General features: G+C 45.1%; 2 protein-coding genes across 2 annotated transcripts in view; one reads left to right on the top strand and one right to left on the bottom strand.

Moving 5' to 3' along the window:
• Positions 1-4,135, top strand: part of camk1da (calcium/calmodulin-dependent protein kinase 1Da) — a 49,327-nt gene extending 45,192 nt beyond the window's left edge. The window contains exons 7-11 of the mRNA XM_041963657.1: positions 192-304; positions 885-963; positions 1,088-1,175; positions 3,599-3,848; positions 4,011-4,135. Coding sequence (XP_041819591.1) covers positions 192-304; positions 885-963; positions 1,088-1,175; positions 3,599-3,848; positions 4,011-4,135 — 655 coding nt within the window. The remainder of the gene's footprint in view (positions 1-191; positions 305-884; positions 964-1,087; positions 1,176-3,598; positions 3,849-4,010) is intronic.
• Positions 4,136-14,437: 10,302 nt separating this feature from the next.
• Positions 14,438-22,653, bottom strand: ccdc3a (coiled-coil domain containing 3a). The gene is made up of 3 exons (XM_041964242.1): positions 21,869-22,653; positions 21,157-21,334; positions 14,438-15,811 (listed from the first exon to the last, which is right to left on the bottom strand). Exons 1-3 carry the CDS (start codon positions 22,273-22,275, stop codon positions 15,506-15,508), a joined length of 891 nt encoding a protein of 296 aa, XP_041820176.1. The 5' UTR covers positions 22,276-22,653; the 3' UTR covers positions 14,438-15,505.
• Positions 22,654-23,318: the final 665 nt, after the last annotated feature.

The raw sequence follows: 23,318 nt of genomic DNA, 5'->3' as shown, positions 1-23,318 counted from the left end.
TGAATTGATTGTTTTGTTCGTGAGTTAATAGATAAATCAGGAAACAACGGCTGAATAACTTGCTTTGTATAGTATGAAATGGCTGAGTCATATGTGTAAATCAATCAATGGCTAAATGAGGAATAGAGTGAATGAATGATAGCAGTGACTCAGCGAGTGAATGGCTGACTGAGTAACCCTGGTGTCTGCAGGCTGTGTGGTTACCCTCCGTTCTACGACGAAAACGACTCCAAGCTGTTCGAACAGATCCTGAAGGCCGACTACGAGTTTGACGCACCGTACTGGGACGACATATCGGACTCAGGTGAGCCTTTGTCTTCCCCTTCCTCCTCCTCCTCCGTCTTCTACTTGTCTGACCATTTTCCGTTCCTCCTCCTCCGTCCACCATGTGGCACATATGGCCCACACACCACCTCTCCATCACCTCCGCCTCTGACGTCATCTGCCTGGAATCAATGTATTTAGGAAAGTGTGTGCATGTGTGTCTGTGTGTGTGTGCGTGTGCATGTATGTGTGTGTGGGGAGGGGGGAATCTGTCACCACCACAGCTATGTGGGAAGCCTGGCAGTAAAACCAGTTCGTGTTTGCTGGAAACCTATTTGAAACTGTGTGTGTGTGTGTGTGTGTATGAGTCTTTTGAGCATGTTAGCTCATGATGTTAGCATTTAGCCTGGCTGTCACTCTAGTGTATTGGAGAGATTGTGTTCTACAGAAGGCAGCTTTTTAGCAGACGCCGACAAAAAAAATGGCAGTCCGTGCAGGTGGACATTTGCCCAAGCAATTCAAACTGACTGAAATGTCAAAGATCATCAGTGTTATTTATGTCACAAATGTCTTTTTTTGTCCAAAGTCATGGATGTTTATGGCCTTTTTTTTTCTCCCAGCCAAGGATTTCATCAGCAGCCTGATGGAAAAAGATCCAACCAAGCGCTTCACCTGTGAACAGGCACTCAGACACCCCTGGTTAGACACACACACACAGAACGCCATACACCGGCTAACAAAAAGGCATAAAATCAATACAGGTATTGATGTACAGTCATAGGTGTTAACAGAGAATTTGTGTGCGTGTGTGTGTATGTATCAGGATCGCCGGGGATACAGCACTCTGCAAGAACATCCATGAGTCAGTCAGCCGGCAGATCAGAAAGAACTTCGCCAAGAGCAAATGGAGGGTAAATGTTGTTTACTGCAGTTTATATTTTGTGGTTTTGGCTCTATCGCAGGAAACTTTGGTACGACTCCAGTACGACCCCTCAGACGATTATGTGTGTTTTTAGAAGCTGAATCACTCTGTAGTCAAAACCTGGCCCGCCACACGGTCAGGGGTTAACCCTCATCATCCACTTCTCTTGAAGAAGAAGAAAAGAGAGGAATGTGAAGAGTTGAGACAAATAATTCTTTCTTTAAGAACTGCTCTTCATGCAGTATGTCACGTTCAGCTCTGGGTGTTAATGGTACATCCAGCTTGCGTAACACTTGAACCTCAGATGTTTCTAATAGAAGATCAACTGCAGCAGAAGACCATATCATGGTACCTTTGCACTAGTGCCAGTTCATTGAAAGCAGATTCTGGTCTGTAACTTCAAAGCCTCTATTAAATGAAAAATTGCTTTTTTGATCTTTTTTTAATATCATCATTTCAAGAAATCCCCTGTACAGGTTTCCAACACAGTCTGTAAAAGTAGGGAATTTGACTTACTGATTTCCAGGTCTGGATAAGTATGGAAAAAAAGGAATGAGGATGGAAAAAATGTTTGTATTTCCAGAACGTTTGCCCCTCTTCTGTTTTCTGAAGTATCAAATAAGAAAATAAATGTAATAAGAATACACTTGACGTGTAATAAATTGAGTGTTTTTCATGCTGTGCATGGAGCAGGCAGCCAGAGCAGCAAAATGATGACCGCTGTGTGAGAGAGCGCAGGCCAGAGTGAGCTAGATGTCGAAAGCAAGGCAATAACTGTGACTGGACTAACTGGGGAAAAGGGCAAAAATGCCCCAAGAAATCTCAGAATGCCCCTAAAAAATGCCCCCTAAGTTTTTTAAAAAAACACGTATTTGCAGTTTAAGCCAATTTTCTAATCCGGCATTAAACCATCATATTTATTACATTCCATTCATTTAATCTCTTCTCGCACAAACCTGACAGAGGCCAGGTAGTCCTGCACCTGCAGTGTCGTTGGCCGCTGCAATGAACCAGTACCTCACTGAAAAAATTAAAGCAACCGAAATCCTGGGTCGTCACCAACGCCACAGCCAGCAAGTAAGACGGCGAGGAAAGTTGCCGCTTTTGCAGTTGAAAAATGGAGAAAAAAAAGGTTCTTGGTGAATAAGACAGCTCTCCTCTGTGACAGCAAGTTGGCTGTTCATGTTAGCGAGCTAACGCTGATGTCACAGGTCTTGCACACTGGTGGCGGGATGGAATTTTAATGCTACTGAGCTCAGTGCAAAAGTGAAGCAAGCTCTTAGGTCCCAAAATCTACAACATGTCTCGAGTCTGCGAGATGCAGCGCTGGATAGCCAAGACTCTCATCTTACCTCGTCCTCGTCAGCAGGGTCCGCATCAGTAAAGAAGGGGCATTACGCTCACGTCGGCTCTTTTGACAGCACTTGTAGCTACTAGTGTGTGATGCTGTAAGACACCACACGCTGCATCAGACCCACAACGATGAAGTCAGGCTGGTTTTGACTTAACATCATCCTCTCAACTAGAACTTTTGGTAAATCTAATTAGATTAAGGCCATTAAATACTGTCATGTTCTGATGATAATTATCTTACACTGCCATCTAGTGGTTTGTACGGAAGGCTCTTCCTCAATAAAATCACAGTTGTTGAAAGGGCTCATTTCACATTCAAAACTGCTACTTTATGCATTTTTTAAAATTATTTGTCCCAAAATTTTTGTAAATGCCCCAAGTGTTTAGACAAGTTCTTCTTATATTTCCCACACTGGACTGAACATCCTCTCACAGCCTGCAAACAGCTCTGCTCCAAGTGTCTGATCACCTCATCCAGGCATCCACGGCTGAATCAGTCCGAAAGGAGACGCGGCCATACATACGTAACATCACAAAATAACCAAATATGAAGCTTGTCCAAACATTTATGAGTCAAGCAGCGATGTAGTTATCAGAAAAGTAAACAGATGATCTATTCTGCGTGAGGAAACAGTACCTTTACAGCTGTGTGCATTGCTGTTTCCATGGCGTGGTGTTAATTGATTTGTATGAACTAGCTACCATGTAGTGGCAATTATTTGCCAACATAATAGCTTACATAGTGAGAATGTAGCACATGAGAACAGTTTTAAACCATTTATTTACATACTAAACATCTACATATTTGTACCCAGATGTCAAATATAGTCTGAAAAATCTACCTCATGCTGAAACAAGAGGTAGAAACAAAATTTTTAGTGAGTAAAATCACAATTTGGACAATTCTGCTCCTTCCTGCTCTCTCTGACTGATAATAATTTGGTTTATACCCCTCACTGTTCTGTAGCTCCAGAACATCTGATTTTAACAAGACACACATATAATATAACAAGTTGCTATTAAAATGCTGTTTGCTTCACTTTTCCTCCCTCACTCCAGCAAGCATTTAATGCCACCGCCGTGGTCCGGCACATGAGGCGGCTGCAGCTTGGCAGCAGCATGGGGAGCAGCATGGACGCCTCCAACCCGCCGACCAGGCCGAGCCAGACGCAGAAGCCGGCCCAGGCGGGCCAGAACCAGCCGGCTCAGAGCGCGAACACCGGCCAGGCGGCGCAGAGCCAGAGCGCCAATGCGGCCGCCAGCAAAGCCTCATCAGTAGATAACAACATAGCAGCTCCTCGCAAGGAATGTGAGTATGAGTCAGTGGCACCGGAGAGGCAAGAAAACATATGTGTAATACAAAAAGTTGAAGAGCTGATCATTCACTAAACCCCTCCACCAAGCAGCGATTGTCCAACTCTTAACTTAAAGCGATATGCTGCTGATGGATCTACTGGTTGTCCCCTCTCAGGTGTAACTGCGCCCGTCACACCCTGCAGTCTGGCGTCCGCAGCTTCTTCTCCCACCGCGGGCGCAGAGCTGAACCGGCCACATCCCTCCGCAGTTCCCGCGCCGGTGCTCACGGAGACCAAGTGACGCCAGGTGCCGCGGGGAACCAGCTGGGAGGCCACCGCGCTGTGAGGCAGAGAGACGGAAAGCGACGGAGGACGAAAGGAGAGGAAGAGGACGCGCTCTTCTTCTTCTCCCCTCCCTCTCCTCACTGCATTTCCACTTGGATGCGCCCCCCCCACCAAACGCCCCAGCCAGTTCCCCGCCCTGCTCCTGGGAGAGCAGAGGACTTTACCTCCACCCCACCGATTGAAGCCACGCAGCGCCATACTGTACACCCACGGGGACGCCGTGGAGGATTCCTGCCGCCACGGCAACAGCACAGCCGCTGACTCTCATTGAGGATGTTTGCACAGCCGGCAGCGATCGCTTGCTGTTTAATGATGAATGGGTGTCTGCTGCTGCAAGCTTGAGCAGTCATTGGTGGTTCACGGTGGGGCCGTTGGTATCGTATTATTCAGTCAACATCAGCTTCCCTCTTGAATCTGGTCTTTCCTGCGCCACTTTATTCAGCTTTTTTCCAAATTAGGTTTGACTGTTGGCAACTGGATTGTTTTATTGTTTATTATCGCTGTTCATTTTAAAGGTGGTATGTGTAACTTTGCAAAAGCAAACATCATTGTCAAATTGATCGTGCTACTTTGGTATAATTACTGTAAATAGATGAGACCATGGCCAGGATGAGTGGTCACCTCTACCTCACACTAATTAGCAGCTATTCATTATTTCCTTACGTTAAGACCCCGTTGTTTCTCCTTACTTCCACCATCGGCAAAATCGGCTGTGTTTGCTCTGGAACAACAGCGCCCTCTTCCCGTTACGTGCCATAAAGCGACCCAGCAGGTTTCCCTCCAAATCTGACCCGATGACTGCTTGAATGCAGAGTAGAGGCTGATGCAGAGGGTCCTCTCAGCGATGACCGGATTTGTTTACGCTAATTTTACGAATGTAGCTAACTGATGTGACAATGATTTATTCATGTAAAAACGCTACATATAGCACCTTTAAGATATTTTCTACGTCCGTATGGGCTTGTTTGTTTGTTTGTTTGTGCTTTAAGAAGTGCTTTAAAAGTACCATACGACTGTTGAGCTATGAAAACATGAGTAAGCGCTTTATGTATTTTGCACAGAGAGGGTCAGATATTTCTCAGACACAGATTAGCCACCGTCCACTTATGTTTATCAGAGAGTTGAGATTGTATTATTTAAAGTTAAAGTGGATGTCGGAGCATTGCACAACTTGTTTATTGTCTAAAAGATTCTGATTTGTTTATTATTTTCTTACTTTATAAGATTTTTATAACAATCACCCTTTAAGGGACACACATACAGGTTACTATGAAACACACAGCAGGTTTCGAATAGGACAGGATAGAGAGAGGTATTTACAGGAAAACTGCCTCCACTGGAGAGTGTTAGCGACTGCATGATAGCTCGCCCTTTGTTTTCCCAAGCTAAGCAGCCACAAGCAGCGCAGCGCTGTTTTAAGGTTTAGAAACCATCTCTGAGATACTTAACTGCCTCTCACATGGATATTTAGCCTGAGACAAAATCCAAGATGGAGAAGCTGCTGCCTGCTATCGTTCCTTCCCCCTCTAAAAAAGCCATGATCACACCTTTTTGCATTGTCAAGCTGCGCCCAGCTCAAAAGTGCTCAGGGAAAACTGCAGCCGCACTGTGAGCAGGCGAATACCGACTTCCCGGTTTAGGTTCTTCTGTCAGTGTTTTTGGTCCAGGCGTTGTGGCATCACAGTTAATGATCCAGGACTTAAGACATTAGCTGTGTTCTTATTCAGTGTTGTAGTGACTTGAATATTGAAAGATGATATGCTTTGGAAAATTTTAAGTGTTCGTATTACCTGAAGCAAACAGGAAAAATTATTTTCCACATCACCAACTGAGCGCATGTAGGCTCCTGTGGCATAAAACCACAACGTGACGCATATACAGCTTGCACTACTGTAACTACACGGCTTCGTTCAGCTCAGCTAGTTTGCATGTGTAATGTGTTCCCCCAGCCGAGAATCTATGTCGCTCACAGAGATTATCGTGAAGAAAAGAACGAGTGAAAAGATGGCGCTTTTTAAAGCTGATTTAAATCTGAACTGTGCAGCACGTTACCGTGGTGATCTAGCCAGGTTACAAGAGAGCCACCTTCGTGACATTGAAAACTCTGACTTTAGGCCCAACATACCTTGCTAACCCATTGATCTGGCTTCGTAGTGCACCTCTCAGGAACAGCAGCTGTGGACAGAACTGCAGAAACAACACGGAGGGCAGGTTGGTCGCTGCTGTATTCAACGACCCAACAACCAAATCCAAAGCCTGGTTTGCAAAGCTCTGTTCTCACAATTAGTGAAATGGCCCTGCACTGGCAAATGTCAAGTATTTATTTCATTATGAGCAGCAAAACCAAAATATTTCCTTTGTCCACTACCTACTTCTGATAAATCCAACGTAGCCCTCATCCGACTGCCAGCAGATCCAACGGCCACATGGAGCACCAGTCCATGACTGCCTGTGACTGATTGACTTCTGGTCTCTGTTAGTCCAACAGTACGTGAGGTTGTGCACGTGGTGTTAGACGCGTTTTTTTTCCCCTAAATCCAAAAGTTGTACCTGGTCACCTGGTCACCTAGCAGTACAGGCTAATTCACAGAGAAAGTATCAACACAAAACATCAGTGAGCTCGCTGTCCAAATGGGTCACCAGCTTTTCAGTTTTTGGTCAAATTCAAGGCTTTCTGAGGTTTTTGTTTCAAAAACCATTTTCATTAATAATCTAAGTTGAATATGATGGTTTAATGTGACACCCTGAGGGAACTCAGAACTCAAATGTCACCTTCATGACTCTCATGTGACTGCAGGAGCTGAGATTGTGTCTCTGGACGCAACTCAGAGAGCAGCACTGTACAATGCTGGGTGCTCACTCACACATATCAGACAGCCATCAGGTGAAATTCTAGCGATCCCTTTATTGTGAATGGTAGCCAAAGACCAGTGCTAGATATGAAGACATTTGGGTTCATTCTACTTGATGAATGGGTTTGAACTGAACTAGTCAGGTATGAAGCTTTTTGAGATGCAAGTGAACTAAAATTATGGACATAAACTCCAGCTGCAAATTAAAACAGGGAGATTTTTTGACCTTTGATCTCTTCCTAATCTGCTGCCATTTACATTGTCAATTATCTGCACAGAGTCGTGCTGAAAAGTATCTGCACATTGTTCAGAGCACTTGTTTTCGTCTGTTTGGCATGTCAGTGAGACCACAGCTGGATGGAAGTCAGAGTACGGTATGAATGACAGTAAATCAACTCTCACCCAAGCTTTCTGGAATTCACCTCTGGCTCGCTGTGTTGTTGTGTGTATTAAGCTCCACCTACTTGGCTCTGATGTTGACTAACGGAAACCACGACTATACATTTGTGAATGCTATCCAGTCTAAATCTCTGTTAACAGCACAACCTGCTTCCTTTAGTAACTGGTCTTTGCCACTGCTTCCCAACCAACAATATGCTAGCCCCCCTCTAAATACTTCACAACCGTTTTTGAGTAATTTTCTAGAACACCCTGGAACAGTAGTTTGTAGAAAGGTGACTTTTTTGGGGACTATTTTCAGCGGTGGATTGATACACATTTGTTGCCCCGGTGCGTGTATGCAGCCGCCGGACGGCATATGCGATGGCTCAAAATAAACTACAGTGCCTGTGTTCATGCTAATGACGCGGGAGTTGTCCTTTAACAGAACACTTCGTTCCCTCCAGTCATTCATATGTACGAGCTGCAAACACACACACACACACACACACACACCAGATCTGCTACGCTGTTCAAGCACGCGGCAGAAATTAGGAAACTTGCGTGTAACGATGCTGACGCGGTTATTGATTTGACTGAAAAACTGCAGCTACTTTATGCATGTCGTCCTAGCAACTAATCCAGTCATAATAGAGTTTTAGTCCAATAATAGAGTTAGGTGTTTAAGAAAAGGCCAGTTAGCCTGATTTATTTTGTTATTTTAAATGTGCTGCCGTAGAGAAGGCTCACTTTTTAGTGTTTCTTACTGAATTACAGCACCCGTGTGTCTCGTACTGCATGGCTTCACAGATCACCTTTCAGACATATATTTTCATTCTGAATTTTTTACAGCAGGGTCTTGTGTTACATTTTTCTCTCCTAACCGAACTCTAAAGTCAGTCCACATAATTATCTCTGTGTTACCGAGGGGGAGCTTTCAACCATGTAAGGGCTTTATTCCAACGATCACCTTAATCTGAGTACTCACTGTAACCGTGTATACATACCCATTGATTGCTATGCATTTTTTAGCATTTTTTTAAGTGTGTCGTCAATGCTTTTTCTTGGAAGTGGGATCAGGAAGTAAAGGAAACAACATCAGCAAGTATAGTTCGAAAAAGATTTAGTTTGGGAAGTGAGAGACACTGAATCCCTGCAAGATTTCAATGATTTAACTAGTAATTATTATTATTTTTATTATTGTTATTATTGAATGAGCTACAGTGGAAAAGCTGTGTGCCTGGTTTCTCTCGGGCACAAAAGATGTAAAGCCAACACTGCGAGAATATGTTTCATTAAAATGTGATGTCGTCCACTTCAGTCTGGACGTTTGGGTTTACGAATGTATTGTGAGGCGGGCAGAGAGTTCAGGTTCATGCTGCTCAGTGGTTTTATGTCTGCTGTTCAAAAAAAAAAAAAAAAAATCTGAATGACTCTTTCTGTGTTAAAGATGCTACTGTAAATAGACTGTGAATATGAATGATCATTTTCAAGATAATATTTACAAATGTTTTGCTGTTCAGGCACGTGAGAGTGAATGAGTGAGCGAGTGTGTGTCGAGGGAAGTTGATTGTATTCTCTATGGAATGTTTAATGTAAAAACAAAAAAAACAAACTAAAATCCCCTTTACTCCCTCCCGCGGTTTGCTTTCATACACTGTCCAGCACTGTGAGACTGCCACCTGCAGAGCCACACAGTGCAGTTTGATGCCATCAGTGTTCCACCACCACTTCAGTGTCAGTCCAAAAGTGAAAGCATCGTTTACTGAACTCAGGCTTACGTTTTTTGCCATCCTAAAGGAAGAAATCCAAAGCTGTGACCGACTCAGAAACACACTGTTGAGGACGGGGGGGGGCGGCCGCGGCCCGCTCTCGTCCGCCCAGTGAGCTCACACCCCTCGGACCTTTTTTTTTTTAACGAAGACGCCGCTGAGCATGTCGAGAAAAGTGCTTCAAGGATTCAATTTCACCATGAGTGTTCGCATAATCGTATATGCCCTTGTATGATGTTAGTATCTCTGTATGTACAGACGTACACAGGTCGAGATGCCTGAGCCACAAAAGCTTTACTCAGAGGCAGAGTTTCAGTTCTACAAACAGTTTAGAGAGGCAGAAATAATCTTGTTGGTTATTGCAGTGCAGCTAGATGGCATTTATTAAGAAGCACGCTCCGTGTTACTTAGAGACTTCCTGCTGATTCACTGCATACGTAAATGACATAAATAATGTACTGCTGTGGTTACATCGGGGCACTCGGAGTAAACTTTGTATATTCAGACGTGGTTTTGCAACCAAGAAGATTGAGTTGATTTTTCTTGGCCGTCAAGTTATCTGCAAATCTGACTGTGGCCACTGAGCCAAAATAGCTTCAAAGCTAGCGCCGTTCCTACGGCAAGTGTTGCAAAAACTGATAAAAAGCAAATCAAAAAACATAAAGACCAAAGACCTTTGCTTTTTCATTATTTTATGACCTTGAAATTTACTACATAAGCTTAAGGAGCGATATGTTAGCAAAAGCCTTGTATGTTGAGCTGGAAATTAAGATAGGCAAAGTAGCTAACTTAGCTAGCTTTATATAGCCAAACTTTAGGGTAGTTTTCTCTTGACTGTTTTTATCCCAAAAAGGCAAAAGCCGGCCCTGTGGCTAACTCTGTCAAGTACATGTGGCTAATAGCTGGATTTTATTCACTATTTTATTAATTTAGGCCACTTGATTAGCTGTATGATACACGTTAGATGTAGTGCTTAATTTGCCATATCTTCTATATCTGCTGGTCTATGATCATCGGACTTATTCAGCTAGACTACTTATATGTAAGTGTTTGAATTTTTGCCAAATGCTTTAGGAGCCACAGCATTAGCGCTGTCTCTCGTGGACTGAAGGAGCTGCTAGCTTTCCATTAGCATCAGTAAATCTATTGCAGAGCTGCCATGCTAGCAGCTGTGTTTGGCCTCTGATAATTTTTCGTAGGACTAAAACTCTATACGAGCTCCTTTTCTGGCCCCGGCGCCTCCCTGTGGGTGTCCTCGTCCAGAGCCTGCTGAGTTAGCTGGCTGTATTGTATTTACTCTCTGCATGTGACCACGACAAACTCCCATCCTGTGCGCCGCCGCGCCAACGACACGCTCGTGTCTCAGAGCGGGCGCCGCCTGCCGCACTTATTGTGCCGTGATGATGATGATGATGATGATGATGATGACTTTCTGTTAATGGGGCTTGTATATCAGATGCCTTCGACAATCATGTGCACATATCAGAGTTACCATGATGACACAGGCCAGAGCGACTGATTGTGTTTCGTTTGTGTTTCTCCTGGAATAAATCCTGAATGATCCTGAGGTGACTCTTTACTGTGTGTGTGTGTGTCTGACAGTAGAAGATGGGGCTGGTTTATCAGCGCTACTCAGAATTAGGACTACATTTCCTACAAATGTAAACCCATGTGTGTGTCTCTATGTTTGTGCTCAATATTTCAACACTTGCAAACTTTAGGATCCATGCCTGTGGATATAAAGCAGACACCAGACACTCTTAAGCACTTTTACTGACATTTAGCCTATTTATATGTATATATATATATATATATATATATATATATATATATGCTGTACAGCATATGTTTAGCAGACAGAAGACAGATGTTGCCTTTACTAGCACATGTTGGGGTACATTATAAGGACTGAAGCGTTAAAAACATATTGCCTGCAGATGTTATTTCCCAATTTGAAAATATGTTCAGCCTGAATGGATCTTCCTCTGGTTTTCACTCCAGTTTCCTCACTTAAACGGCTGTGCAGTCACAACAAAGGGTTCAGTAAGAGTTCAGATAAAAACAGGCTCCAAGAGACCAGAGACCACTGTGCATTTTTGCAATATCTGTGTTTTCCTGTGACAGCAGTTTCCAAGGGTCTGTGACTGTTCACAGCTGCCCAGACTGACATCAATTCAGATATTAAATCCAAATATTTACAGATGTCCAGGTAATTCAGTAATGTCTAGGCATTGTGTTGGGTCAATGATCCACATGGACGGCTACCTGACCCACCTCAATTTATCAAGGTATCGCATCCGTACCACCTAGCGCTAATTGCACGTGAGCATGTTAGCACACTTCCATTAGCAGCACATCCTCACACCTTGCTGGAGACTCAGCACACAAAGCACACTCACAAAGCAGTTCCTTTCTCCAGTGCTGCTGTTGATCCGCCGACATTGCTTGTGTTTGAGGGCAAATCTCATTCTGAAGGTAACTTTTGAATCATGGGTAACTGAAGTGAGTGCAGGGCGTCTTGAGATGGTGTTGAGTCTTCCCCGCTGAGCTGTGTTCGCCTGAAGGACAGTTGTGTTAATGTCGGCCTTTTATTAGCAGAGTTTGACCTGGTGGAGCTTCCTGTGGTTCAAGTCATCACACTTCCTCTGCTCCTCCTATGTGGATACACACACACACAGAGAGAGTTGAATGCCTCGGCCCATTCAAATTTATTCATCCCTCTCACACACTTGTGAAATAAAAGTATTTTATGTCCCTGTGACACTCAATCAAGCTGAGAACCATGCACACACACACACACACACATGCAGCAAAGCAGCCGAATTGAATTTCTGCTAAATCAAAATTACCCATCAGACACACACACACACACACACACACACACAAACACCGCTTGTTGGCTCTGGCTGTCAAGCTGTAAGTGTGTTTGTGCTCGGAGTTGCTGATCTCTCCGCGTCTTAAACTGATTTCTCCTCATCTTTAATTCAGGGCTTAACCCCCCCTTCCCCTGCCTCCCATCCTCTCCTCCAGCCCTTCTGTCGCTGCAGGCTTTCCTCTCCTCCGCTCCCCGCTCCCTCCCCGGCGGAGACATGTTGTTTTGTTCTCTGCCAAGCGGCGCACACGCATCCCGTAAAACTAATTACAGGCAGATCATCTGAAACAGCGAGATAGCGCGCAGTCTCGCAGGAAGTAGAGGTGGGGCCGCAGCGTGCCGGGGAACCTGAAGCGTGCAAAGACCGTCCGTGTCATTTGGACAGACAGGCTCTGACTGCAAACAGCAGGGGGGGCCTGAGATGTGTCCTTCCACTGTCCCACTGTCTGTTTACAAGCAGCTAGTGAGCTTCACATTAAACCAAACTGTAAACCGGCTCGCAGCAGCTCGACTACACCAGTTTCGAGATTCAAGCAGCGAAAGAGGTGAAAACAGGTAACGATGAGAAGCTCTAAAACCCCCATAGCAGCTAATGGACGCTGGTTGGACGAGCATAGCTGGTTGTTCAAGCAGAGCACTCAAGCCACTCTTACATTACCTGATTAGCATCACCTGCCTCCTTCATGTGGCTGATTGGCTACCAGCTGACCAGTATTGTCCAATTATATCCATGCAGGTGTGCTGATCAGTATAACCTGAAGTGTTTTAGTGTTGCTTTGCTTGTACGCTCACGCCAATACCATCCTTCGTCTGTGCTAAACCTTTGCTATTGTTGGTTGAACTACCATTTAATGTTCGTACATGTGAACATACATATTCCATATTGATATGTGTTTGTTAACGGGGGATTAGGTTTTCCACCAGAATCCTTGTTGCTGCTCTGCCATGTGGTGGGTTAAAACGCAGTGCAAAGGGTTCTAAAACCAACATTAATGTCAACGGGAGCTGAGCGAACAAGCTTACAAAGACAGACATTTAAAGCCGCTATGTAAAGAACTTTAAAAGCTCAACTTCGGTGACGCCCAGATTTGGTATCGAAAAAGACCCTCCAACCCACGGTCACTCAGGTGATTGGACTGAGCCCGTTTTTCAATGGTGAATGATAAATGGACTGTATTTATATAGCGCTTTTCAAGTCTGAAGACCACTCAAAGTGCTTTTACAACACATGCCTGCATTCACGCATTCACACAGAAACCTGCTCATTATGAGCATTAACACACTGATGCACAGCATCAGGAGCAATTTGGCGTTCAGTATCTTGAGGCCTTCTGATAGGTGGACAACCACTCTGGTTGGGGTTGTCAGATTTTTCTCTGAACACTCCAGCTTGAAATCTGCTGTCATCACATAATAATTCTACACACAGTGGCTTTAACCTTTTGAATTATTGAGCCTTTTGTCACACTTATTTGAACTGTTTGTGTTTTTTTGGTCGTAGTTGCTGCATTTCTTTCAATGACTCTGCTCTGCAGCAACATTTGCTCTGAAACTCAGCTCTTCTGGGCATGTCCAGCTGCTGCGGGCTTAGAAAGGCATGAAATACCTCCAGCGCCTGTGTTACCTGGATGCTGACTAGGCACAATCAGTGAAAGTCTGCTCCACCTTTTTTTGTATTCCTTTTATTATTTCAGCATCTCAGTCACCAACTGCAGGTCATCAAACAGCCGCCGTTTCGCTCCTCACCTCATCATGAGCGTTTGATTGTGTTTGTGCCACGAGGGAGAAACTGCAATTTGGCTTTTGATGAACACGCCTCTGTCGCTGGCTCTCCATCCGCCCTGCCTCTCGTGTTGTCATCTTCTGGTGATTTGATGTTTTTCGATGCGCTCGCTGCGGCCTCGTGATGTGACGGCTGCTCGCCTCCCTCCAGAGCTTTTGGTCTTCCAGACTGAATTAGAGGAATATTTCAGGGACTTCCTGCTGTTCAGAACATTACTGCCCACACAAACACATTCCTGTCACTTGATGGACCAGACACACACACACAGTCATATTTCCAACACTTTTGGGGACATTACATCCATTTCCTGGAGATTCACCTTCACCCTAAACTATAATGATTTACATTATATAAGGAAGGTGAGTCCCCACAAGTGAGTGAGTAATCCACAATTCACACAGGCACATTTCTTTCGGTCCCTGAACGCAACACATCAAACGTCTGCTGACCTTCACCTCTCTTTTCGCTCTCTGTGTGGTGCTGTAGGGCTTCGCTGAGCCGCCGAGTGTGTGTGGCTGTTTTTTTACTCCAGTGACCCAGATGTTAATATCCTGCTTCAAAACAGTGTCACGTTCACGCCGATGCTCGTCCAAACCAGATTTTATATGCAGGAAAACACTCGTACAAAAAAACGTCCACATACAAGCCGACGTTTAAAAAACTCAAATTAATAACAAATGAATCAAACATCTCCTCAGTTGCACCACTCTCTGCTTGTAATTTCAGTTGAAGAAATAGCAGATAAATCACATTACTGAATTAAATGCAACGCCTCTCATTGCTTCATGTAAAAGGCAATTTTGAATGTGTCTTTTCTTTGTTTTCAATATGCAACGCTGCAAAAACTAAAAGACTAAAAATGCCACTCAGAGCCTTTCAGCTACCTAAAGCTGCTACAATCAGCATTTTTATACCAACAATGGGTCAAATCACTGTGTGTATCGTGGGAGGGGTCGCTCATAGTGACGGACCCACGGAGAATTATTACGTTTGCAGCTCTTTTGTGCAAAAGGGCCAGAAAATTAGTTTGTGCAGAGCTAAGCACTGGAGTCAGGAAATTCCCATTTTTGGGAATTGTGTTCAGATCACAAAAACAAAAGAAATATTAGATTTAAAAGCACAGTCCTGTGATTTACTATGCTATACTGTTGGGCCACTCTTTTTAATGAGCATGGTTACCCATTCGATGCAGCAGAGGCTGAGACTTTTAAACACTGGATCCTACACTTCCCATAATGCAACTCAGCCTGACTTGTATTCCTGCCTGATTTATGAACTTCTTTTTGTCACTTTTTGTTTTGTTTTGTTTTAAAACTTTAACTAATTTAACTTCAGGTTGGGTGGCAAACGGAGTAATGCATCAGTGTTGTCGCTGAGGAGCTCTGAGCAGCAGCTGAGTCCAGGTCATGAAGGCAGCGGTGCTTAAGCAGTGCTCCGCCTCATCGAGAAAACAATCGTTTGATTGTCTATAACAATCAGGGTTACAAAAGAGAGAAAGAGTAGTTTATTTACAAGAAAACTATAGAGATTATGACTTTAAAAGTGTGTTTACTCATATGTGACAGTTGCTATTTGTCTGTCCCTTACACAGAGACCGCCCAGCAGTCCCTCGCTCTCCACAGCCAGTTTTCAGTCCAGGTGGGTGGCAGTTTGGGGCGGGTGGGATTGGTTAAAGCTGCATTCGCTGGCGCATGGCCGTGCTCGCGTAGCGCCCGGGCGGAGGCTCCTCCTGCGTTATGGCGTTGAGGTGATGCCCCGCCCTCCACTCCGCAGCCTTCAGCTTCTCCCGCAGCTCCTGCGCCTCCTGCTCGGCCCTGCGTGCGGCCTTGCGGGTGTTCCTCAGCGAGCGCTTCACCTTGCGAACGCGCTCCTTCAGCTGCCGGTTCCTCCTCTCCGCCGCCGCCAGGCGCTCCTGCAGCTTGCGGCCTCGCTCCTCCTCCTCGAACAGCGCGGCCTGCACCGAGGAGCACAGTAGCTGGAGAGAGGAGGGGAGGCAAAGTGAGTCAACACATTGTCAATGATGGGTTATTTTCTTAACAGGGGAACCAGACTGTTGTAAACCGCCAGTTGCCATCCCGTCAGCTGGTGGGAGCACTGGCGATGTGATTTTCCCAGCAGCCTCTGTGAGAAAATGAAAAAATCTTTTTTGCTTTGATCTCCACAGTGCTATTATTTCTCCCTTGCTCGTGTTTTTCCTCTTCTCTGCAAAGCCCAGTACACTTGGAAGGAGGGAGGATGGGGAAATAAAGTCGAGGTCCTGACCCCCGCACAGGCTCCCTGCTACCAGTGCAAAACACCACAAGGCGATGTATGCTGTTTATGCGTGTCTGCGCAACATAAATGTTTCACCCCGTGGACCTCCCATCCCTCCCCGACAATGCGAGGGTCACGTACTTTGATGTTTCAGGGGCCCTGATTTTCCATCTCATTGGCAGAGCGCAGCTGACCTCGAGCAGCAGGGTTAACGGGGGTGAGCGCTCTCGTAGGCGCAGCGGGGGAACGCGTGCGTGTTCGTGTACGGCTGCACTTTGTCAGAAGGACAAACAAAGCTGGAAGAAATCTAGAAACCCACATTCATGGCCAACATGTTGCTATCTCATTTGAAGCTAATGCTAATCGTTCTGTGTTCCACTAACACGATGCTAATACGGTCAAGTCCACTGCATCGATATCACCAGAGGCTGATATTTGTTGTATTTCAAAGTATTTTTAAAAAGTGTACTAAATTACAAATACTTTTAATGGTAATGAGGTGTACTTATGTATACTTATTTTCAAGTCCTTTGTAATACACTATTTTTGTAATAGTTGTAATTTGTGTTTTGAATTAATGCTCATGAATGATTTTCACTGGTGTACTTCAGTACACTAAAAGTTTATAAAACGTTGTTGCATTATAACTCATGCAGCTTTAATTTGCACTGTGACTGCTTTATTTTCTCTTAATTCTAGTCTATTTTCTACTCAGTTTTTCAATTTTTTCTTTGCAATTTAGGTGGACTGACCCTTTAAGTGACGCCTCTTTCTTCCCATTTATCAAAACAAAATCAAATCCATATTACATAACACTGGTGCATTTTTTTTTACAGTTTGAACCCTCCCTCATTCTCATAGGAAGGCTCTCGGTGGGATGCCCCAAACACACACATGCACACACAAACGCACAGCACCTGTCAAAACATCCGGCGTCACCTGCCTGCTGTTAAGCATCATCTGTATAAACAGCATTTAGCGGACATGTGAAGACACATGCATGTACGAAATGTCCTCAGTTCGAGCGTTCAGAGGTTTTAACACAGAAGGACATGGTCTCTTCTGTCCAGAACTGTGAGGGCTGCAGCACGTCAACATTTAGGAGGAGCAACTGTCGCATGTTCAAAGTCCTATCAAATGCATTTAAAGCTGCATTTAACAATATTCTCACACTGACAATGGAATAAAGAGTGTATGCGAAATGAAAGAAGTCACTCGTGACGAATCCACAGATGATCACCCAACACTGTAGTTATCCCTCAGCTCTATCATGCATTTTAGCATCTTTCAGCTTGCTGTTTTGGTGTTAGGGGCAGTAAATGTACTCTTCTGGTTGAGTCTCGCGGCTCCAATTGTGGTTTCCGGCCTCGGCAGAAAGCCGTTTTGATAAATCCGCTGTAAGCCATTTAGCAGCTGAAGAGTCAGATCTTTCCCACCAGGAGTAAGTGGAGACCAAAAACAGAGTTTAAAGGAGAGTGTTGTCAGGTGGCCAGAAACACAACTTCAAATGAATGGTAATGTTGCTCCAAATTACAAGTTGTTTCTAATACGATCACCATATCAACTTTACACGGAGAAAGTATGTCAATATTGTGTTTACCACTTGTTGCGCTGCCCCCATGTAGCCAAATCTAATACTGCAGCTTTAAACATCTGTATATGGGTTTCAGAGTATTTAAACATCCAGAACGTGGATTTTGGCTCGATCGCTTCATTGTTTAGTGCGATGTTTCCTATCACACAGGTGTGTAATGTCAGGAGTAAATTGGCGCTGCAGTTTTAACTTCCTCACAGTCACTGACCAATCACACGGGCACCTTGTGACAGAAGCTTCAGCATCGCTGAGGACGGTTTTAATACTTCTGACCGCGACGCCACTGGGACTGACGTTCATCATGAGCAAACTCAAGCTTGGATCTTGGAGATGACAGCATGTGCTGCTTTTCACCAGCCTGCAGAGCCGCCGTGAGAGTAAAGGGCTGATGGGATTGAGAGACTTTGTGCGTGTCCAGCCTGACCTGACTGCTCGTTTATTTCTGCAGACTTTTGATCCCTCTTTCTAACTTTATACAACGACTCAGCATGAGTCCCCCCAACTACCACACACACACACACACACACACACACACAGACAGACACAGACACACACACACACACACACACACACATTTAGTGTCTTTAGAGCTTCACTATTGACGTCAAAGAGGCAAGCCGGGGTTTCTCCTCTTCTCATGAGGTTTTACGTTGTTTTGTGTGTGTGTGTGTGTGTGTGTGTGTGTGTTCATGGAAACGGATGGTTAGAAAACAGAGACAGTAAGACAGAGAGAGAGAGTAAGAGGTGAAGAGGTAAAAAGAACAACAGGGAGGCTTAGAAAGAAAGTAAAACAAAGACGAGACAGAGGAAGCAGGACACACACACACACACACACACTTTAATTATACTGAGCTTTCACTCCTGAGTGAAAAAGACAAACTGTGTTGTCCTCCTTTTATCCCTCTAAGCGTCCACATAAAATGTTAATGAGCGTCAGAAATCTTGTTAAAGGCGTTTACATGACAGTTACAAGCTGGAGCGTTCCCTCGCTGTGGTCCCAGTCAAACCATTATGGGGCGCATGTAAACATGGAAATGTGCTGATTATGAAGCATTTGGGGAATCTGTCGTTATCATATCAAGCGAGGGCAAAAGAAGATATTGAAAAAAGAAACATGCACGGTTAGTTGGCTTACAGTAGTCTCTACCTCCGGCTCACGGTTAAAGCTGCTCTGAGAGCTGCTGATAAGAGGAGGCTTTCACAAAAGCTAATTGAAGGTTCTGGCAGAAAAGTGGAGGAAGTCTCTTGTCTGTCCTTCTGGAGGGGCGTCTGGTTCCCACGAGGCTGAAACCAGAAGCAAACCACCTCTCAATTTTAGGAATGTTTTGTGTTAAGACTCCAGCTGAAGGATGTCTGAAGCTTCGAATCGCCGAGAGAGCGATGCAGCCGGGGGAGCACATCCTTTGGACAAAACTCAGAATTCTAGATGCCGGGATCTTGCTCTTCTGGGTTGTTTTTAATGTCTTTTCATTTGCGGCCAAAGCAAATCATAGGGAAAGAAAGAGCTCCCTCTTTTGCTTCAAAGCTGGTGCTTTCAAATTCAAACGACAAAAGGCCGGAAAACATGGAAGGGCAAGGAGGGACATGAAGAGGAAGAAGAGGGTCCTTCCATTTCATTCGCCTCCATAAATTCCTGGAGCAAAACACCTGTTTTGCTCCACCTTGCCTGAAGGTCTCGGCCTCTACGTGCGAGTGCTCGTCCTCTCGTGAGCTGTCTTTAACCCCTGCCTCGCTGACCTTTGACCACGCAGCTCAAAAGACACACCCTGCAGGTCAAACCCGAAGAAACAGGGAGAGGAAGACACCGCACCACTGCACCTTTCCTTGTTCAGCAGGTTTGACTGCGCACAACGAAAATAAATGTCATAAATCCCTTTAGGAAACAATTAAGCAAGTCTCTCGTTACATATGCTGCAGGCAGCGCTCAGGTCAGCCAGGCACGAGCTGCAACAGACTGTTAATGCAATGATGCTAACAGATGTAATTCAGCCGGTTTCTGTCATTAATTACACAAATAGATGCAAATGCACTGATTCTTCAATGAGTGAAATGATGCAGGTGCTGTGTGACGTTAGACCGGTATCACTTCTTGATTTTCTGGAGACTAATCTGTGAGATCTAAGTCTTTTGGGGCAAGTCCAACTCAACAGAGGGAGTCCAAGTTAAGTCTCAAGTCAGTGAAGTCACTCAGGACAAGTCCCATTCAAACCTCAAGTTCTTCAAATGAAGTCAAAACTCATTTGACACAGGTCCAAGAAGTTTCAAATAAATGGAGACAAATGGACACAGAGTATCTAATTGTTCCAGAAGAGACCATGTCAAAGTCTCAAGTCATCTGAGGCAAGTGAAGTGAACATTCTTTTGGTCAAAGTCCACGTAAGGTCTAAAATCATTTGAGACAAGTCAAAGTTGATTTAAGACACGTCCAAGTCAAGTTTCAAGACAGTGGACACAAGTCAAATCTCGTGTCATTCGGTGAAATTTCAAGTCCTTTGTGGCAAGTTCAAGGCAGGTCTCAAATCATTCAAGGTCGGTCCAGTTTAAGTCTCAAGTCATTTGTGTGAAGCTCTGGAGGGCACGTCCAAGTCAAGTCAGTTGTAAGTCTCTCGGGTCTCTAAACCCTGACCATTATATCAAAGCAACATTATTTTTTTTACATGGCTGATACAAGGTCCCTTCTGATCGTGGCCATGCAAGTCCTGCCTGTCACTGTCATGACTATACGTGAAGACTCAGCTCACTCAGAGCAGGTGTGATAATAAATGGCAGCAGCAGCAGACTCCTGACAGGGTCCAGCTTATATCTGGTCCCAGGCCAGCGGGCAACGTTCCTCCATACTGGTATGAATCGAAGCTGCAGGCTGACGCGCTTCCATACTGTTGCCTGTCGAAGACGTGGATCTCTGCTATTTGACCCTTGACCTCTGTGCAGAGAGCGTCCTGTCTGCCTGAGGAGCCAGGAGGACGCACGGACCACAACCAATCAGTCATTTCTGTGATCTTCAGCTGGCTGGGACGTGATTGCTTGTGACCAATCTATTAAGAGCATAATCAATTTTTCTGTGCATGTGTGTAAGTACTCTACTCTACTGTATTATTTTTATCTTTGTGTGTGTGTGTGTAGCTCTGTACTGTGCTGGAGCGTAGTTAAACTATGTTTCTGCTGATCCTCACCACATTCCTGTCAGCAGAGTCACAATTCAGCTCAGGATTAGGTGTCCACAAACCCAGACCTCACTCTGCTGTCTCACTCATGCACATTTTAGCTACAACAGTTTATTCATGTTGTGAATATTACTAACAAACCACAACACCCCAACAGTAGTTATTAGTTTCCCGCAGCTCTCTGCTGTTTGTCTGGTGTCGGGTTTCTTTACACCCTCTGCAAACACCCAAAAAGGCTGACCTCACAGTTGAAGGGGACATTTTTCATCTTATTCTACTCAGGAGGTGATGATGTTGATGGTGCCCTACCCTGCTGTCCTCCTGGGTGTCCCACTCCGGGCTGAAGGTGTGGAAAGGCTGGCTGCCTTGGGTGCAGTTGGAGAACTGGAAGAGGCTGGAGAACGTGCGCCTGTTCTCGGACGTGTCGGGGAAGATGGCGTCCTGGAAGTTGACGCCGTGGGGGAGGATGTTGTAGTTCTCGTCCATCCTGCGGAGGAGGTGGAGCAGGAAAACCGTGAGGGGAGAGCTGAAGCTGCTGCAGGAATCACCGGCCTGCACAGCAGCTGGGGTTTACAGTTTGCGTCAATCAATTCAAGCTTGCAAGCATCAATGCAGGTTTCATAAGCTGATGCATTTCATGGGTTGGAAATACATCGAATGAGTCTGTAGTTTGCTGTGCAGGTCAAATTTCCTCTGCAAAATAACAAGCAACTACAGCTGGTAGACAGATGCAGTGAGTAAAAAGACAACATTTCAAGTCTCACCTAATGGAAAGTCTTGTTTACACATGTTACTGCAGATCACAGCTTTCTCCAAAACAAACTCTGAAGAGTTATTACAGAGTTGGTTCAAAATTGCTTTTTTCCCAAATGCACTCCTGTCTGGCCAACGGTTTTATGGGATGTGGTCTAATTTTTAATGGCAACAGTAAAACGTATTTCTGGACTGCTTGACTTCGTGTTTAGAGTCCAAATGTGTGCTGGAGCTATTTGGATTAATTTGTCCGAGCCTTGTACCTCACCTGAGGAAGAAAAAGTAGGAGTAGTTCTCCATCACGGTGTGGGACTGGCAGGACAGGTAACCCAGTCCGGTCAGGTTAAGTCTTGATCCAGAGGGCACCTCCAGCATGCTGCCCCAAGCCTGGTCGCACAGCAGCTCCACCTCCGCGGAGTACAGCAGCCCTTCCTCCGCGCCCTCGTACCCATACCCGAACCCGAAGGGCAGCGAGTTGTACAGGCTGCCTGCCCCGCCGCCCAGGGGCTCCCGGTGGATCGCCAGGACCCGGGCGTACACGATGATCTCCGCCAGCTCCGCCCGGCAGCCCTCGCTCAGCGGCCGCCACTCGGACGGGAGCTGGCACCCGTGCGTAAAAGTGTCCAGATGCGTAAAAACGCAGAGCGCTGCGAGGAGGAGAGCCGCGGCAAACATGCCGAAGAACCCGAGAGGCGTCACAAGCTTCTGGTCTGTAAACCCTGTGGTGATGCTTCACCGGACAAAAAGTTTTGTTTCTATTCACTGTTTTCTACTGGAGGTCCCCTCAAGCATCCAAGTTGCCAACAGTGAGCTGAAAAGGCGAACAAAAAAGTTTTAAAGAACTTTGATGGTTGCCTTGACGCTCGAGGATGCTCCACTTCCCTAAAAAAAACTCTAAAAACATGCCAAGTAACTTTTTGCACAAAATTCGTCCACAGTGCTTTTGTCCATCAACTGAACTCGCAGACACTCAAATCGTATCAGCTTTGCAAAGTGGACGCCACAGTTAAATCAAGCTCCAGAAGCTTCAGCAACTCCAACCTGTTGCTGTGCTCCCAGTGTGTCCATCTCATCTGGCTGCTGTGGGAGCGACACGCTTCACCAGAGCGCACGGGTGCTGCGTTCAAGGACTGATGTGACGCTCCGACGTTGTACGTTTCTACGCGAGCTTGTTGGTGCGCTCAAAAGCTTATTTTGCCGGAAAATGTTAATATTGGCGATAAACGTTAAGGCACAAAACCTGTTGAAGTCCAATATATCCCTAACACTGCCAGGCGAATATTGCATAAATAAAGCATATGACACTGTACATATGCAAATTGTAATGTGGCTATTGTGGCAAAACTCAAGCGTTGTATTTTTTATCAGTGGATTTTTATTTTATCCAGTTCATCATTCAACTGAGCTCAGAAACTCTGCTTTTGGCTGCAATTCTTTCCATTTCCATTTTTCCTACAGCGCATTTGAAAGCATCCAAGATAATCGGAAAGGGAAAACCGGATAGGTCTAATCACAATTTTAATGCCGGAGAGCATGTTCAGAGGAAGTTCTTCAGGGGGTTTCGTGGAGAGGGTCCAAGTGAATAATCTGGGTACGTTTCACTGGCTGATAGCCGCAGTCCACAGCAGAACATAAAAGATAAGGTTACAGACATCATCAGTACCGGTTCTGTGTGAAAGCTGCTCCTATAACTAAATCTGTTCTCCATAAAACAGCAC

Source organism: Chelmon rostratus, chromosome 22, assembly GCF_017976325.1.
Source record: "Chelmon rostratus isolate fCheRos1 chromosome 22, fCheRos1.pri, whole genome shotgun sequence".
Taxonomy (NCBI): Eukaryota; Metazoa; Chordata; class Actinopteri; order Chaetodontiformes; family Chaetodontidae; genus Chelmon; species Chelmon rostratus.
Note: the sequence above shows the minus strand (reverse complement) of the source record. Positions and strands in the feature narration are given on the sequence as shown.